Genomic DNA, 18,706 nt, shown 5'->3' on the forward strand with positions numbered 1-18,706 from the left:
ATAATGTGAATAGACCTGATTCCCAATTCCCTAGACAGAGGAGCTTCAATTGTATCATAAGGAGGCCACACAGACAGCATAAGTGGAGCTCATTCTGGCTTTTAATTTGACTATGGAGTAGGACAGGAACCCAAACTTCCGTCATTAGTCCCAAGATTTTCGTGGAAAAGTGACTTGAAGATGGATAGCAGAATTTATCCCTGTTACTCAACATTATACATTCTGAGGCCTGTACACTCTTTCTGATTTAATTTCTACACTTTTAAAATACATCTCTTTGATTTTTCCTGATCAGCAAGAAGAATTTTCCTGGCTCAGTTTTCACAACTGTTTCCATGTTCAGACAATATTGTTTATATTACCAAAAAAATCTTACTTTCTTCTAATGAAAGTGCCCTTCCCTTCCCTTCCCTTCCCTTCCCTTCCCTTCCCTTCCCTTCCCTTCCCTTCCCTTCCCTTCCCTTCCCTTCCCTTCCCTTCCCTTCCCTTCCCTTCCCTTCCCTTCCCTTCCCTTCCCTTCCCTTCCCTTCCCTTCCCTTCCCTTCCCTTCCCTTCCCTTCCCTTCCCTTCCCTTCCCTTCCCTTCCCTTCCCTTCCCTTCCCTTCCCTTCCCTTCCCTTCCCTTCCCTTCCCTTCCCTTCCCTTCCCTTCCCTTCCCTTCCCTTCCCTTCCCTTCCCTCCCCCCTTCCCCTTCCCCTTCCCCTTCCCCTTCCCTTTCCCTTTCCCTTTCCCTTTCCCTTTCCCTTTCCCTTTCCCTTTCCCTTTCCCTTTCCCTTTCCCTTTCCCTTTCCCTTTCCCTTTCCCTTTCCCTTTCCCTTTCCCTTTCCCTTTCCCTTTCCCTTTCCCTTTCCCTTTCCCTTTCCCTTTCCCTTTCCCTTTCCCTTTCCCTTTCCCTTTCCCTTTCCCTTTCCCTTTCCCTTTCCCTTTCCCTTTCCCTTTCCCTTTCCCTTTCCCTTTCCCTTTCCCTTTCCCTTTCCCGTTCATATAAATGTCCTGGAGACCTAGACTGATTCAGGATGATTTTCCAGGGCTACTCTGCTGTCCATCAACATATTAAACCTAATCTAATTAACAAAACTCCAACTGCCTGTGTTACCAGCCAAGGCAGAGAAGCAAATCCTATGCCCAAGTCCTTTAAAGGCTCTTTCTTTGTGGCAGTTTATTAAAGAAGACAAAGGACATATCAAAATTTGAATAAAGTTTAAATCTTGGGGTAGAGCTTGCTCTTTGGCCTTCAAGGTTAGAGGCACACCACAATTTATGTCTGTGTAGCTGGACTTTCTTCCCCAACAAACATGGACTTGCTCACAGTGTGTACTGGAAAAAGTCCCTGCTCCATAGAATCCCACAGTTGGTTCAGGAATTGCCTGGGAAAGTGCTACTTGGATCAGGCTAAAACTGTGCCAGGAAAAGGGCAATCAATTAAATATACACAGGCAACTCTACGTCATTTCTTAAGCCTATGTCCTGGTCCTGGTTAGTAGTTAGCATCTGAGGCCATCTCAGGTCACAGTCCCCAGCAGAGTTCCCAGACTGTCGGAGGTACAATGGTGCAGCCCTTCCCCAAAACTTCTTGCCTCTTCTTCTACTCTAGGCATGTTAAATGGATTTATGATAGGCAGAATCATTAAGCATTCCCAAGTTGCTGTACGATCTTACTACAAATGCAGTCTTGCATTTTGAAACAAATCAAGATATTCGCTCACTGTTTTGCCATGAACGAACCCAGATGAGCCCTGAAAAGAAATCCTTCCCTTAACATAAGCTTTAACATAAGTTAAATTTTCAACATCCTTCTAATTCCTCAACAATGCATGTTATGCCTATTCAGTACAGAATAAATGTGAGCAAAAAAGACATTGTTTTTGTTAGCAGATTCAGCCGTCTTAATTCACCCTTTGAGTAATACTTCTGGCATATTTTCTGATTTTCATCATAAATTCTAGAGCTAAGTGTAACTCTGTCCTTCGACATTTTTCCTTACTTGACAAGTATTTGTTCCATCTTTTCCTTAATTTTTAGAACATCTACTAACGTTTAAGGCCCCACATTATCCACTTCTACACTGCTGGCTTTATGTTTTGTATAAATACTTCTAGCCTCTGTTTTGAGAAATTTCCTTTACTTATATTTACTCTTTGCCTAAGAGCACCTCAATGGTTCCTCCACCTTCCCAAATCTGGGGAAATGGCATGCACAGGCAGTACCAGGCATGGCATTGCTGGAGGCAATGGAGGACAGAGCTGTCTTTGGTGTGCCATGGGACAGTCCCTGCTTTATGCAGGAGCTAAACTCATACAGATTGCTTCTAAATGTAGCTTTTGCACTTCTACACTGTGCAGTAGCACCCTCTCACAAACCCCAGAGGTCAGGGGCACTACTTTGTGTCCCACCTGGGCAGAGTTTTGTCAGAAGAAAGAGCAAATTGCTCTCACTTCCATTTCTCTGGAGGCCCAGGGCAGGAGGGAGGCAATCAGCATTTCTGAGAATCAAGTTACTTGAATTTAAGAACCTGAGTACCAACCTAGTTTCACTTGAGTGTTTGGTTTTGTAATATATTTTTTTCTAGCCTAAGTCTTATGCTAACTAGATGTGCTGTAATAAATAATATAGGATATGTTTCTGGGTTTCATTTTCTTTCTCCAGCATTGTACTATCTGTTCAGATGAAGCAATGATTTAAAAAACTCCTTTAAATTACTTAGGTCATCCATATATCTTGTGTCTCCAAGTTGTTGGTTTTTTTTTTTATTTTTTAATAACCAGATTTAAGTTTCCTGATTTTATCTTAAAAAAAAAAAAAAAAAAAGGAGGAAAATATTATTGGAAAAATTTTTAATTTCATATGTTATTTTCAAAATATAATAAATGGCATGATGCTCCTGCTGCTGAATCAATGCCAACCAGTATCTGACACTTTGTTTTGTGTTTTACCTCCTCACAATGAGATCCCACATTCTCTTTTTCCTCTTCATTTACACTGAATTTTTAGTTTGGAAATATCAGATGGTTGGTCTTTTCTTCACATGTCCATTGTTCCAGTTTTATGCTTCTGAGGTAGAAATCCTTCAAGTTGTAATGAAGAATCCATACCCTTTTTCTAGTCAATCATTTTTGAGTTTTGATGGTCTCAGATATGCTAAAAGGTATACAGTTTTTTAGCAGTTCTACCAGCCAGCACTATTAATAGATCATCTCTTGTTTTCAGATTTGTTAGGTTTACTCTAACCTTTCATCACTGAGAAATCAGATTTCTATTTTATTTTTACTCTCTTTATTCAGTTTCAATGAAAATCAATATGATATTATTGTCCTTTCTTATATTTAACAAGCGAACAATGAGCAGTATTTATCACTTAGCAGAGACAAAAGAATTTCAATAGATTCTTACCTGTAATTTTGCTTTTCATTTCCTATGTGAAATCTGTCATACTGTGAATATGCCTGGTTTCCTTCCCAGTCCATTAATTCAATTCTTAGAGAATATTGCCTCTGACTTGTTATTGCAAAGATAAATTCATTTCCCAGCCAATGTTCACCTGATGGGCTACCAAAACCCTAGAAAAAAGTTGGCAAAATAACTAGATGTAATTATTGTAATTGGTAGAACCTTTATACAATAATAAAACCATCATTATATTTTACCTATACACTCTAATCACTGGTCATAGCTTTCTGTGCTCCAGTTTGACTATCTCTAAAATGAGTCTACTAATATATACCATGTAGGAATGTCATACAGTCAAGCTTTTCCATGATGATGCTTCTGTATCTCTCATCTACTGCTTTGATTGTATTCATATGCATACTTGGCTTCATATGTGCTTCCTAAAATACAAAAGCTTGTTCCTCACCTGCATAAACCCTGTCTACCGCTGACACGCCCTTCTGTAGTTTTCACTGTTTTCTGTCCCTTTGATCACTTCCATTTCCTTGCCTTGTCTCTCTGCCCTACGACTGTCATACATTGTCTCTCCTGTTCTGGCAGCTTTGGCAGTGTTGTGCCAGAGCAGTCAGTGGTTTGTCTCTGACATCCTCTTTCACCACTGTTCATTGCTACTTGTCTCAGAGGAATGGAAAATATGCCCTGCAGTGACTACCAAACAGGCAGTTTGTCTCCCTAAAATCCAGAAGGCAGAAGTTGGAGCATGGGTGTTTATATACCAGCCAAAACACATTTCTTTGCACTCTACATAGTTTCTTACTCACAGAAGATATATTCTTATTACTATCAGCTGTCTTCCTTTAAAAGAAGATTTTCAGGAAATCCTTTCTCCCTTTTTCCCAGTGCTGGCAAGCTGAGGGGACTCCTCTTTGAACTGTGGCTCTATCGAATTATATTTGTCTTATCTTATTTAGATTACAGCCTATTCAGGATGTAATACGTGTGGATTTTTTAACATTGTGTGTTCCCATATGTGTTTTATATAAACTTCAGACACCATATATAATTATTCTGAAATAATAATAATTATTCTTCTTCTCATTTACACTTCCTTCTCCCTTTTCACACGTGTTATTACGCTAAGATGAAAATCTATCACTAAGTGGTTTGCTCTCCTGACCAGAGGAAACAAAGTTGCAGTGAAAGGGAACAGAGGGAATATAAAAAATTATGAGGAAAGCCACCACATTTGTTATAAAAAAATGAATCCTATTATAAGGAGCTACAATACAGAAACTCAGATTAGAAATGCCTAGACTAAGAACGATTGTTTTGTTTTTCTTGTCAGGAGCAACTTCTTTTTAAACAAACTCCTTGCTTTTATGAAAAGAAAACCAAGGAAGTAAGTGGAATATAAAACATATCTCTGAAGCAAGGAATGTTACTAAGGAGAAGTAGTGTGTTTTATGAAACACCTAATATGGCTGGAAAAAGAAACAAACAAACAAACAGGCACTCAAAGCTTTCATAAATCTAAAACAGAGAGAAGCAGTACATTTCTGTTAACCACAAAGTTGGGAACAATTTCTTCAAGTATAATTTTACTATGCCAAACTCAACTGTTTCCAACCTGTATTTAGTCTGCAGTTTACTGCCTCATTTCAGACCTGAAGAAAGACTTGCATGCTTGCTGTTTTTTCCAGATACTTTGGCTGACTTAATAACTACACAGCTTTTCTTGTTTATATCTATCTTAGACTGTTGCTGCTACAAGAACACTACTACTTTGACAAGAAATATAAGCTTTTGTATGCAGAACAGAATGACATATAATAAAAAAACCCTGAAAAATATGATTTAACTTTTCGTTTCATTCCCAGCCCTAAGGCTGGCAAAGAAAATGATTGTGACAGGTTCTTCTCGTTTGCTTTCAATATATTTAGCCTTCAAAGTACATTTCAGAATTTTATCTTCAAATACAAAATTTTTTTTTTCTTCAGCCAGAAAACTTAAGGAAACAAGCTTGTGCAATTGTTACGCCCACCTGTCCTTTATTTTAGTGCAATACTTTTTGAACACTTTTGAGGCTGGGATAGAAATCACACAAAATTGAAGTTCAACAAGGTTTCAGGGGAACTGGTGTCTGGGATGAGTTGCTGCTGGGAGAAATGCTGAAGCAGAAGCTCAGCAGTTGACTGTTCCAATAGTCTATCAGCAGTCACAGACCAGCCAGCCAAGCACAGACACTGAGGACGTATTGCCTCAGAGGACCCTTAGACATCTGGGAGAGATTTGAAGTACATAAAAGGGGAACTCAAGCTATTGCCACAGAGAACCTTAAGAAAATAATAGGCATTCAGGAGATTATTAGTAATGAGAATGGGACACAGGACAAAAATCCACAGAAAGGCAGACCTTGTTACTTTTGTTGTTCATGAGACAATTCAAAACTGTTCAGTGATGAAATCCAAGCATTTTAGTTAACCGAACATTTGTGTTTATACTGATGTTTAAATCTGTGGGGTCTCAAGTGATAAGATGCCTTTAGCCTTGTCTAAGACTATGCTTGTCATCTTCTATGGACAAGGAGTGTGATTTTGAGAATGCTTTAGGGCATGGTATTAAATCTTGAAAGTTAACACTAGGAATCACCTATTTCAAGATGCATAGCTGTAATTAAATGTGGTTGGTTTTTTTTCCCAGTACACATATACTCTGTCAACATATTAATCGATTTTTGCATTCATATTGCTATAGCAAATACTGCCAGAATTATTTCTGTTCAAGTTTTGTACTTAAACTCAATGAAGTACATGAGATGATCCAAGTCATCCTCAGCTATCAATCTATTAGGAAAAGGAACATCTATATTTCATGAATGTGTTTGTAGCTAACTACATTTTAAGTCCCTCTGAAACCCAGTGGGTCATAAGCACTGTTCCAAAACATAATTTACATGACTAAGAGACTTTATTTTGTCATTAGATTTCTATATTTTGTTGATTATGTGTTTCCAAGCAGAGGGATTAATTCTTTAAACTTTACATTTTATTCCAAAAATACTCATTTTGCTTTTCCCTTGAAATTTGCATAACATTTTTGGATGACTGGCAAATCAGAGGCTTTAAATTCCCTAAAGAATCCTTAATGTAACAGGGAAAGGTCAGAAATTCCCAAAAGTTTTCAGAGTTCTCCTATATTTTCCTTATTAGCATTCTATGGAAGTTGGGAGAACATAGCAGGGAAATATGCTTTCATTATCATAACACACTTTCTTAACTGTGCACTGCTAGCCACAGACAAGATACATAAATCTTTGCACTGACCTAGCACAGAATATATTGTTGTTCACAAACAGAAAACATTTAGGTTTTGCATGCTGAAAATTGCATTAACATCCTATTTTGGCAAAGTTTGATCTGAAATAAATCAGTTAAAAAGACATAAAAATCACAATTAGTAAAACAGGTTTTTTTATCAAGGAATAATTAGGAGACGTTTGTACTACATTTAGAATAGATCATTCTTGTAGACACTGTAACACTTGTTTTCAGAGTAAAGAAATGGCATAATATAGAACCTCACTGACAGTTTTAATCCCATTTATGTACTAGAATGAAGCAAAGGAGTTTTCTGGTTCTTTATGCCTATAACTACATAGTAAATTGTGTAAATTTTGACACAGTGCCCAACTGTTACGTAAAATAAATAAATAAATAGTAATTCGTTGTTCTTTTTTTATGCATTAAAGTACTTAGAACCAGGAATCACAGACAAAAGTACATGATTTTATAATATTTACTCTAGATGATATCCAGGTTCTACACCAGCTCATTTCCAATTGCATGGCGATTAACAGAGTCAAAACTATTAAAGCACTCATGAGTACAAAGAAACGGAATTCAATACTAGTTTTAAAAATGACCTTAAGAATTTACAAAGTTGATAGTTATTCAAAAATAATAAGTAGGGTGCAAAAGAGTTTTATTAGCTTTGGCAAAATCTGTGGGGGTATTCGGCTTGAATCATGTTACTCCAAGTTCATTAAACAATTATCTCTCTTACTTTATTTATTTTGTCTGATAATGCTCATAGGAAGCTTTGACTTTTTATAGACAAAACAAAATTGAAACCAGACACAGTCAATATATCCTATGGGTTCATCTTCTGTCAGATAATTCACTGAATAAAGCAGATAATAATTCAGTGTTTTACAGCAGCAGTGTCTTCCCAGAAGCCATAAAGAATGTCCATCTCCTTTTGCCTTAGCTGAGAATGTGGAAAGGATTCTGTTTAAGCAGATAATTTCTAAAAAGGTCAGTATAGTTCTTCATTTCCATCACATTATTTATTGCATTATATGAAATAAAGATGTGATCTATAGAAATTACTTCAATTTCCTCAGAGAACAAATATTATGTTAAAAAATTGTTAACTTAAAAGAATATGGGAAAATAATGCTAAATATTCAGAATTATTTCTATGAAATAATAACAAATATTTGGTGGCAATTAAAAAAAAAAAATCTTTAGATTGAAGCCAGAGATACCTTCTCAAAAACTAAAACAAAAACTAAGTTATTGTCAGTTTAAATAAAGAACTAAATGTCTGTATAATCATTCCAAGTTTGAAAAGTGTGTCTCAAATTCTTGTTTATATCCTGCAGCAATTCAGGCTCTTGCACTTCATTCTAGATCAAATATGTTAGTAGACATACAGAAGTTAGGTTCACTTTTTCCTTTTTCCTTCTCAAACACAGACAGTATAAGTAGTAGCAGACTTCCTGATAAGGAAGAATAACCACAGTGACAGGATCCAGGTTTGAGGTGCAAGCCTTACATAAACATTACCTCTGGATGGGCAACGGGCCCCAAAGAGCTCCATTTCCTACAGTGACCTATATGCAACAGCCAGTGCATCTTCCTGGATTTCATCTAACTTCCTTACTGTTTAACTAAAACCAGGAGAGCATTTCCTACTGAGAAAAAGTACCTTGAGACCCTTTCTCCTAAAAGACCTTCTTCACTCTAGGACAAGTAGATCTTGGGAATATAGAGACACTTACTGCAGCTCCTAGTAAGTGCATCCGAGGGAGATCAATATGTTTTAAAGAAAAGAAAACTCAATTTTTGTACTCTAAGAAAGATGATTTGGGAGCTTAAGAGAACTTTCTGGTTCGTTCTCTGCAAAGAAATAAATTGTATGGCTTAGGGCTAAAAATTCAAAATCTAAAAAAACCCCAAACTAAAAAAAAAAAGTACTTTTGTTTCACTTTAGGCAAAAAGAAAGAACTTTTGGAGGTAGAACTTAATTCTCTTTTCTTTTCAAAAGACACTGATTCATCCCAAATAACAGAGATGCACGTGACTAGGAGGAGCACAGACACTACAGCAGAAAACAATGGTCAAACCATCTGTATGTGTGTTTGAGCAGGGACTTGAATCTCAGCCCCATAATCTGTCTAAATATCCCAAGCATCAGACTTGCAGGTTGCTCTTTTCTCTCTTGCTTGGGCTCAGCTGCTACACTAAATAGCTGAACAAGAATAGAAGATGACTGACACCAAAGTCAAAAAAGTTACAGTGCTAATTTGACACAAGCCCCAACGTGAAGGGCTGCTCCAGTGAGTCGCAAATAGAACAGATCAGGCAGGAGAGGCTCCTCCCTGAAAATAAATCTGTTCCATGATGAGAACATACAGCTGTCATTTGGGAGGATCTCTGCTACAATTCTACCAAATGTTCAAATCACTAATTTAAAAAACAACCTCTCAAAATCTCACTTGGCTTTTGTAAAATAGCATTTCCATCTTTTGGTTAGAAAGTTTCTTTAATAACTAATCTTTCTCACGGTGCTCTGCTACAGGCTGTTAGCATAATCGAGCTGAATCGTGGTATCATCACATAGAATTTATTAAGTTTTATATGCAAGGAATACCTTATATGGTTATATTAACAGCCTTTGAAAGACACATGAGTCATGTCAGTATACATTAATGGTATTAAATTGAAGCACTGGTGGCAGAGTAGGCACAAGTGTCAACACAACACTTGAAACTGATGTTATCCAGTAACGTTTGCATAGGGAAGACTGTGCTGAGTATAACATGTTTAACACACAACTCTGCTCCAACACAAAGATGTATTTAATTTTATATCCAAAAATATTCTCCAAAATAAAGAAGATGCTTCCTTGTGTGGTAACATCTTCTCTGGTGCCCAATCTGGTGATCCAAAACCCTCTGAAACGAATATTGTTTCAGTCTTGCTCCCTTAGATCACACTGTTTAAATGCACATTGTAGATTAAGCCTTGGTCAGGACCAGAATAGTTTAATGAGCATGTTTTTATAACACTTAATATGGTCTCTCACCACATTGATATCATGTCTATCTCCACTGGACATGCTGCATTTAGACCTCGGGAGAAGCAGAGAACATGTTGGCTCTTTTTCTGACACTGGTGAAAGTGACAATTATCTGAGTAACAGTTGCAGTCAGAAATTACTTTTTATTAAACTAGCGTTATATGTCATCCTTTATCACAGAAGGGTGGATCTCCATGGAAGGCGTTACTCACACAATATCTTAATACACATTCCAGTCATGAAAAATGATTTCCTTATATACAAATTACTTGGTAAATGTTTGAAAAAAAAAAAGATGACTTCCATGTCATCTGTCCCAGTCCCTTGAAGTAAATGACTTTTTACAGATGTAAGCAACTTATGACTTTGAAGTGTACTACCACAAGAAATGTATTTGTGACTATATATTACAAAATTATTCATGTCTAAAGTGTGCCTTTTTTATCCCCTTGTACTCATAACTCACTTTCATAATCTTATTCATGCAACATGATAATTCCCCACCACCACCACTCCCAACCTGCCTTGTTTGTTTACAGCACAGAAGCAACATGCTTTCTGCCTTTTCCAAGGACATATATTCCCTAGTTTTTGCCTTTCTCATGGGTCCATCCTGTCCTCAAATCCTTCATTTTTGCAGGAAAGACCATGTTGATATTGCAAGGCACTTTGTAAAATTCTTCATGCTACTGGCAGTGAAAGAATGTGAAGTTGTTTCTGCAGAAGAAATTTTGGCATATTCCTCCAGCTAGCTAGCTAGATAGATGGAGGTAGTACTGATAGTGTCACGAAGGCTCTCTTCCTTCCACAAAATTTCCCAGGTTATTTTCAAAATGCCTCTCCATGTTCTTTGAACCAACAATTCTTTCCCTCAGAACTGTTTCACTAAGCCACAGGGCGAAGGAGAAGTTGTGAAGAGTGCTCTGAACAGCACCTACTGCTCTGCTAAGCAGAAGAAAGCAAACCAGAATAGCTCATGTACAAACAGTAAAACCTCATCTCTGAAAACAAGGCAGCCATGTGCAAACTTCCAGTTGAGAATGGCCCATTACCCCTAACTGCTTGGGCATTGTTTGTGGAAAGTTTTTTGAGTCAGACCAAAACTTCAACTAAAATCTAGTGATGAGGATCTTGTGTCACAAGACTGTATTCACAGGCAGGCCATGGCCCTGTTCAATGTGCTAGTCCAGGTATGGCCTAGGTGTTGAGAAAGAAGAAATTGAGTCCAACGTATTTGTAGGACCCCCATCCACTGGATCCCTCCTGTGCAAAACAGGGAAACACAAAAACTCTTACTGGAAGGAAGACACGGGTTCTCAATATAAAATTCAATTAGCTATTTATCAGGAGCAGCTGCATATCTTTGCCCATGCAAGGATCCTTCATAGTCAAACCATTCGGGGGTAACTACAGTGAAAATGAAAATTTATGTCCATATTAGATCAATCAACAATCATACTTTTAAGGTTTACTTATCTAACCATATGTACATTAAGTGTAATATTTTGTTGTTTTGCTTATATTTCTTTGAGTTACTTACTGTTTGTGACCAAAAAATAGATGACTTGAATATAGCTCAAGCCCAAATCAATGGAAGAAAGCTCTTACTGTCATAAAACCAGAAGCCTATTAGTAGTGAGGAATCTCTAGCTAGTATGTGATGTACATTTTCTACATGATAATAAAGCTTCCCTAATTTTAAATTCCTGTCAAAATTACAAATCACTATCTGAAAAGGTGCTGAGTGTTTTAATTTCTGTTAACAACAGCAACATCTTTCTACATGTCCCTAACAGAAGTTAGGTGAAGTTAGCTTCAATAACCATTTCAGTACTCACCCCCTGTGAACCCAGGGAGCTGTATAATATGCTTGTGGTGGAATATACATTTAACTCCCAGCAATCTCTTTTCTTTAGTCTAAAGGAAAAAATTCAGCATGAATGAAGATCCAAAAAATGAGCTTTTGACAAACTAATTTAGTGTGGAATAGTCACAGAAAGAGCAGTGCTACCATCTTCAGAGCTATTTGATGGCATTTGAGTTCTCTTTCAAAGAATACAGGAATATGGCAAATGTATCAATATCAGACTACTGTGAAGGCAAGAACTGTGAAGATCTTGAAGCTGTATGCATAACATAGCTTAAATACTTATAATCCCAAAAAGGATTTAAAATTAATTCAGAACAGCTAGCTTTAACAAAACTGAGAATTATGAAAGATGTTGTTTCCACAATATGAGAATTCAAACTATGAGCAAATTTTTTTTTTTTCCATCAAGAACATTCTCTTCAGCCAAGCCATATGGTTTATGTAATTTTTGTTTTAAAAAAGACACATTTGAAGTTGTTTTCCACTAAACCAGAAGAACAAAAATCATGAAGCTTACACAAACAATTTAAAAATGTGCCTTGTGCATTTTTATGCTGTCAGCCTCTCACTTGTGATGAACATAACCTAATGTGATTGGAAGGGGTTGGAGATCTATCTGCAGTGGTTTGATTCTTCAAGTGTTTGGGGAAAAAAAAAGAATCTGCATACCCTTTGTAAATGGACAAAGTTACAACAGAGAAATATCCATCATCAATCAATATTCCAAAAGGGAACAGCACAACAGCTTGAGTTTTTGCCTCTTTGCTCATGTCAAACACAATGTTAATTGTGGTCAGGGCCTATTTTGAAAAAGAAAAAAGTGCGAGTAGTATTGCTACTAAAGCAATACAGAACAAACAAACTTTTTAGTCAGAGTACAAAGGCAGGAAAGGTGGGCAGAAAGAATGATAACAAAACTGAAAACTGGAACCGAAACTTTCACAAGAGAGATTAAAATAAGACTTAAAATAGATGGAGTCCATAAAAGGTATTAGGAGACTACATTCTAAAACAGAAGCTGATCACTTTGCAAATAAACATTACATGTAAGTAACATCCAGAAGTTTTCAGAATGAACTGAAAACAGTACTAAGAAATAAAATCTTTCTTGGAATGGTAGTTCTTGTTGTGAATAATTCCAGTAGGTCTAGATGCCCAAATACACAGCAAACAGTCTGTAGGACTTGCAAGGACTGGTAAGGTGAAAATATCAGGTGATCAGAAACCTGATTGTCACAAATGAGAAGGTCTTCCAAGAAATGGGTGGGACCTATGTCCCAACTAGAGCTTACTCACAGAGGTGAACTGTAGGAAGTATATCAAAAAGGGTAAAAAAAATCATGCTTAGAAGGAAATCAAAGACTTACGGTCCAAAGGGGTGTTCAGCTGTCTTTTAGGAAAGTAGAAGAAATTGACCACCAGGCTTGTTATACTAGTTAAAATGTATGGAAACTCAGAGGAAAGTCAGGTTATTCCAGATGACAAAAGGTAAACGTCCACTAGAACTGCATCCAGAGATACTTCCTGAGAAATTACTGGTAACCATCTCTGTGGTCCAGCTCTCAGTGTGCTGCAGAACTTAAGCCATGGAAGGGCGTAAAATATCGTGATCTGGCATCATACCATATTGGTACTATGGAGCTAGCCATCAATTTGATCCAACAGCTTTAAGGAGAAAACAAAAAGAAGAAAACTCAACAGAAATGGAAGTGGTTTTGTAGATGTGCTTTTCAGGCACACAGAAATGCTAGTGATGACTTCTGAGATAAGTTGGCAGCAGACTTGTTTTAAGCACTGAACTGGTGTTAGACTCTTAGATGTTAATCAGGAACATAAGATTAAGGGAGCGTGGAATTTAATTCTGAATGTCATTCTTACCTCAAAGAACCAAAAGAAAAACCAGCTGCTGGTCAGGAAGATAGGAGACGGTTGCCATAAAGCTTAGAAATTCAGCTGTGAGCCTAATATGTACAAATGAAACTAATTAGCTCATGACATTATGAATGATTAAAAAATTGATAGTTTTCTTTCATCAGAGAAAGGAAAATAGCAATACTGTAGCAATAAAGGCATGCAGTACAATTAAATACTGACATGCAGGAAAAAAACAGGCTAGGAAAAGAATTGTTCTGGGCTGGCCAAGGCACGCAATTTCAAATACCTATTGAGAGTCTTTCTCCAATGACAGAAAGCAAGAAAATAATTTTAAAGGTCTGAGGAAGCCCCCAATAGACTTGACCCCCAAGTGCTCCTAGGAAATTTATAGTGAATGTTGGCCTGTTGAGTGTGGAATAACTTCTGTGAAATTCATGGGAATTATTAAACTAGACATGCTAAAAAGCTAGAGAATATGGAATTCAATACTCTGGCGCCTAATTTGACAAAAATGAAGACAGTAACTGGGAAAGGTGTATTCACCCAAGAACTGAAAATCTGGAAATTGATCAAGAAGTCTTGATAGCCAAGTTAGCACATGAGCTAATCATTCGCTTGGATGTGATTATTGCTAATGACTGCCTAATAAATGCCAGAAACTGTGTCTTAGAAAGCAAGCTTGTAGAAAACCCCATTCTAAAAGTGGCTCAAGTTTGCAGATGGTAAGCAGTAGGTTTTTAAATGATATCATCCTTCTAGAGTTCAAAGCTCTGATAGTGTTTTACATTCCCTCCTCAGGCAAGGAAATATGGAAAATAGTTGACACTTGCTTCAGGGTGACATTAGCTGCTGTTGTTAAAGAAATGATTTGTTGCTCCACTTCAAATTTTTCTGATAAGCAACAGATAGTGTAAGGGAAAATCCATCACAGATTGTGATAGAACAGATGTAGTAGATACTGATAAGAAAAGGATGGGAGGATGAACTCACAGGATTTCCTCTAAATTTCTTCCAATTTGTATTGAATGTACAAAACTGAAATGGCCCAAGAGATTTTGTAGTCAGAAGTGAGTTCTTAGAAGCAAAGGCACAAATTACACTGCACAGCATAAGAGTAATAACAAAACTGAACAATACTGGTAAGTGCATAAGCCACTAAGGAAGATAATGAACCAATCTTGCATAAAAATAAATCTGCATAAAAGGTTTTGCATGCATTAGCTATTGTTTTAGATACCAAAGAAAGTGTAACTTTATTTTCCAAACTGGAGACTGGATGTCAGTGAAAATGGAGCCAAAATAACAAGGAGAAAAAGTTAGTACTGCTACTACTGTAGTATCACTGACTTGGTGGCAATTCATGTGTGGATGGAATTGTATATTTCCTACTTTCAAAAGACGTATGGCTACTTTCTCTCTCTCTTAACCTGTTTCCTGTGTTGGTGTCCAGAAAATACATTGAACAGGAACTGAGGCACTTCCATGTAAGATGAAAGCACCAGCATGAAACTGAATCAAAGACAACGATTGCCTCATTGTTACCGAGTGTCTCCTATAACCCAGTAGTGCTGTAACTCAGCAGAAAATACTCCATGTGCACCCTTTCCAAGTTACTTGCTGTAAGAATCTCAGCTTAGAGCCAGAAAAATGTGCAATTGCCTCCTAAAACTGGAACAGCCAATAACTTGTGAGGGCACTAGCAGTACCGCCGGTTGCTCAGATGCTGGCAATCAGCACTTTCTTGTAACTGAATAACTTAAACAGTTTTCCTAATTCTTTTTCCAATAAGAACTAAATGCACTGAAACTAGAAGCAGCCCCAGAGACTTATTATTGCTGTTATTATATTATTATGATATTGTTTATTTCTGTTAATCTTGAGGCCCCGGTGAAATACAAGCACAACAAGAATGTCTTAGCAAATCTGGAAATCTGTATCTGAACTGTGGGCTGAGAGAACACATATTAAGTTCAACCACTCCAAGTAAGACCAAGTACCATTGTATCCCCCACCACACGACCTGGTTTCCACTGGAAGAAACACCAGAGAGATGTGTCAGGAAAGAGAGGGGATGTGATCTGATAGACACGATGCACTCTTTCTGAACAATGAGGGAATTAAGTCAGTAATGTTCATCGCTTTGAAACTCAGACACTGTCGCAGATTCCTGTAATCTACAGCGCATCCACCAGCCTCTACCATTCAGCACTGGGTGACATAAGATAGTCACAGAAGAGGGCCTAAGGTAGTTTCTTTGGTGAAATGGTTCATAGAAGCAGAGACAAGCCTAAATCCCATTTTTTCTTGTGACTTACATATAGGATAGCTATCAGTAAAAGTCCAAACCAGATCCTGTTTATTTGGTAGCAGTAAATGATCTCTTAGAAGACTATGGCATTCCTAAAGAGAAGCAAGATTAATTCAGACTGCTTGAACAACACAAAACCAACATAATCTAATCCTGAACAGAATCACACTCTTGTAAAGGAAAATTTGAAGAAAATGTTTGACTAAGTGAAGGGATAAATACGAAAAAATGCCACATGGGAAAACTTGAAAAAGAAGGGCTGTTTCTATTAAATGGTCTAAGAAAAGGCACAAGAGAGAAAAACTGAGTAAATCTTGATAACTCATATGGTATGTATAAATTAAAACAGCCCATATGTAGAAAATGATCTAGGTTGCACATACAAATCTTAATTTCCTCATAATGAGTAGAACTGGTAGAATCTTCACATTTTCATTCCCTCAAAGTAAACAGGTGATTTATATTTTATTTGACTCTGAACCAAAATAGAGTAAAACAGTTTTCAAGTTTCCTGCTAAATTAAAATTTTATGAATTCTAAATAAAAGTTTCTGATTTTGCAAATCAATTCAAAAATATTTATTTGTCACTTTAATACTATTTTTACTTCACATATACTATGAAACAGATTGCATCCTCTGGTTGTCCACAATAGCAGAGGGCTGACCCAAATGATTAGTTTTTACCCCATAATTTATATTTTTAAGTAATATAAAAATATTGAAAAGAAAACATCTATATAATCCAAAATGGTGTTTTGGTTCAATAATCTGATATTGCATATATTTATAAAATGGTAAATTCTGTAACAGAACTTTTTCCCATAGAAATTTTTACTGACCTGAACTTGCTTTTATTTTTCAACATTTTAAATGCTCTCTTCATTTAGAACTTTTTGAAAACTGTTGGAAAAAAGGTTTTCCTCTTCTAGGCTGATAATACAATTCTGAAAACTTCACTGGTAATGTCATTGAAACCCAAGCCAGTCCTCAGGGACTCAGAGAAAGGAACTCCATCAGAAAGTTTGATCAGGCAGCGAATGAAAAAACTCAGAAGTTATTTAGATTGGAGTAAAATTTTTTTGAGCTGGCAAAGGGAAAATAGCCTGTTGAAGTCATGTCATCTGTAATTTGGTAAGTTATTTATTTTCTTTTAATCCTATTTGAAGTATCAACATTTCCAGTACATTAGCTTGATTGGCAGAGGTATTGTATGACTTGGGATAAACCCCAGTAAAACTGTTCATTCCTATCTAAGATGCTGCAAGTTCTGAAGGAGTTCCCCTCAGCTGAAAACATCCATCATCAGCAACATCATCCGATGCCTGTTACTGCTTAATGTCACAGCAAATCAAAACTTTGGAGGGATAGACAGCAACATTCTTTAGTGCATATGCCTGGGCCTGACCTCATTTTAATCTTGGTAACTGATCTGAAAGAAACTGTAAATCATGGGAAATAATACTGAACTAATTAAGTAAAAAGAATATTATGATTTAAAAGTAACAGGCTTGACAAAAGGTAGCTCATAAGACTGCAGGACCATATCACTATAGGCAGAACTATCTGGTTCAGATAACAAGAAGTACTATTTGAGATCTAACACTGCTATGAACTGTACAGCTACTCCACATTTTTCACCTTACCATTTTGTATTCTTTCCAGCTTTTTTGAAAATCCAGACTCCCATCTTCTCGGTGCTGTATAACCGTCCATCCTCCTCCAGCAATTTCCATGTTGCAAAAGACCTATGTAGTAATAAAAACCAAAATAAAACAAATCCCAAACCATCAAACAAAAAAAAACTTGCATCAGAATCCTGTTATCTTAGGGGGCAAAAAATATTTGTGAATACAGAAGTAAGGAAGCCCTCAATGGTACTCTCAATCACTTAAATACAACCGGAGCTCTCCTTTTGTTCAGTGTAATTCTCCCAGTAATGTCTCCTCTTCTTTCAGGACATTACCCAAGAACATCTCCCCATCACCCCTCTCTGCATCCTCAGCTTTCCTCTTCACATTCCCTCCATGCTCCTTTTATATTTTCTCTGCAGTGCCCCTAAAACCACTCCCTTCCTCTTAACAAACAAGAGTATTTCTTTCAGTGGTAATAATATTTTCTATTGCTTTCAGCAGAGTATCATTCTGTCTAAGAAAGAATCTTCAGAAATTCTTACAGAAAATACCCATTCAAGGAGTCCAAAATGTAGCACAGATGAGAATATTCTGTTTTGCTTTGTATTGTAATGTTACCTACAGTGTGCCAGGCAATGTCTCAAAACAGAGAGCTGATCTTAGTCTAAGCTGCCTTGCAGCTAACAGAGGATACACATAGGAACAGGCTAAGAACAGAGGGCTGTGGGACAAGCTCAGAAGTTAAGACCTATGCTGAATATTTAAGATCATACCCTGTCATCATTGAACCAACAAAATTCTAGCTTAGATACTGAGATTCTCTCTATTAAACGTAACTTAACAATTTGACAATTTTGCTGAAGCTTGATGTTAGAATATTGCATCAACTGAGATCTGTTAATGATCTTAAATAATCCATAGAATAATCAAAATGGATATTTAATTTTGATCCATTTTTCACTCTTCTTACATTATTCTTTCAAAAATATAGAAGAATAATTATGAAAAAACACTAATACTACTTAGCCATTCACTTGGTATGCGGCAAGTGATAGTAGTAATTTTTGTACATATTTTTATATGACACTTGATATTAAGATCTGACTGTGTTTCTCAGTGCTACTCATTCAAGCAAATTTTCCTGATTTTCATTCCCATGGACTCATCCCTGCCATATTGGCACTGCAACTGTTCTAAATTTCATTTGTCTGTGCTATTGAATATTTATATCCCTCTTTTTAAGTAAGATGTCAATGTGTAAGAGGGTTGAAG

General features: G+C 36.8%; 1 protein-coding gene across 1 annotated transcript in view; it reads right to left on the reverse strand.

The window, feature by feature from the left end:
* ANGPT1 (angiopoietin 1) overlaps window positions 1-18,706 on the reverse strand; it is a 161,914-nt gene that overhangs the window by 34,834 nt on the left and 108,374 nt on the right. Inside the window, exons 6-7 of the mRNA XM_086465234.1 lie at window positions 17,447-17,548; window positions 3,390-3,556 (exon numbers count right to left, since the gene is read on the reverse strand). Coding sequence (XP_086321360.1) covers window positions 3,390-3,556; window positions 17,447-17,548 — 269 coding nt within the window. The remainder of the gene's footprint in view (window positions 1-3,389; window positions 3,557-17,446; window positions 17,549-18,706) is intronic.

The sequence above is a fragment of the Leptosomus discolor genome, chromosome 5 (assembly GCF_034619465.1).
Source record: "Leptosomus discolor isolate bLepDis1 chromosome 5, bLepDis1.hap2, whole genome shotgun sequence".
NCBI classification, from domain to species: Eukaryota; Metazoa; Chordata; class Aves; order Leptosomiformes; family Leptosomidae; genus Leptosomus; species Leptosomus discolor.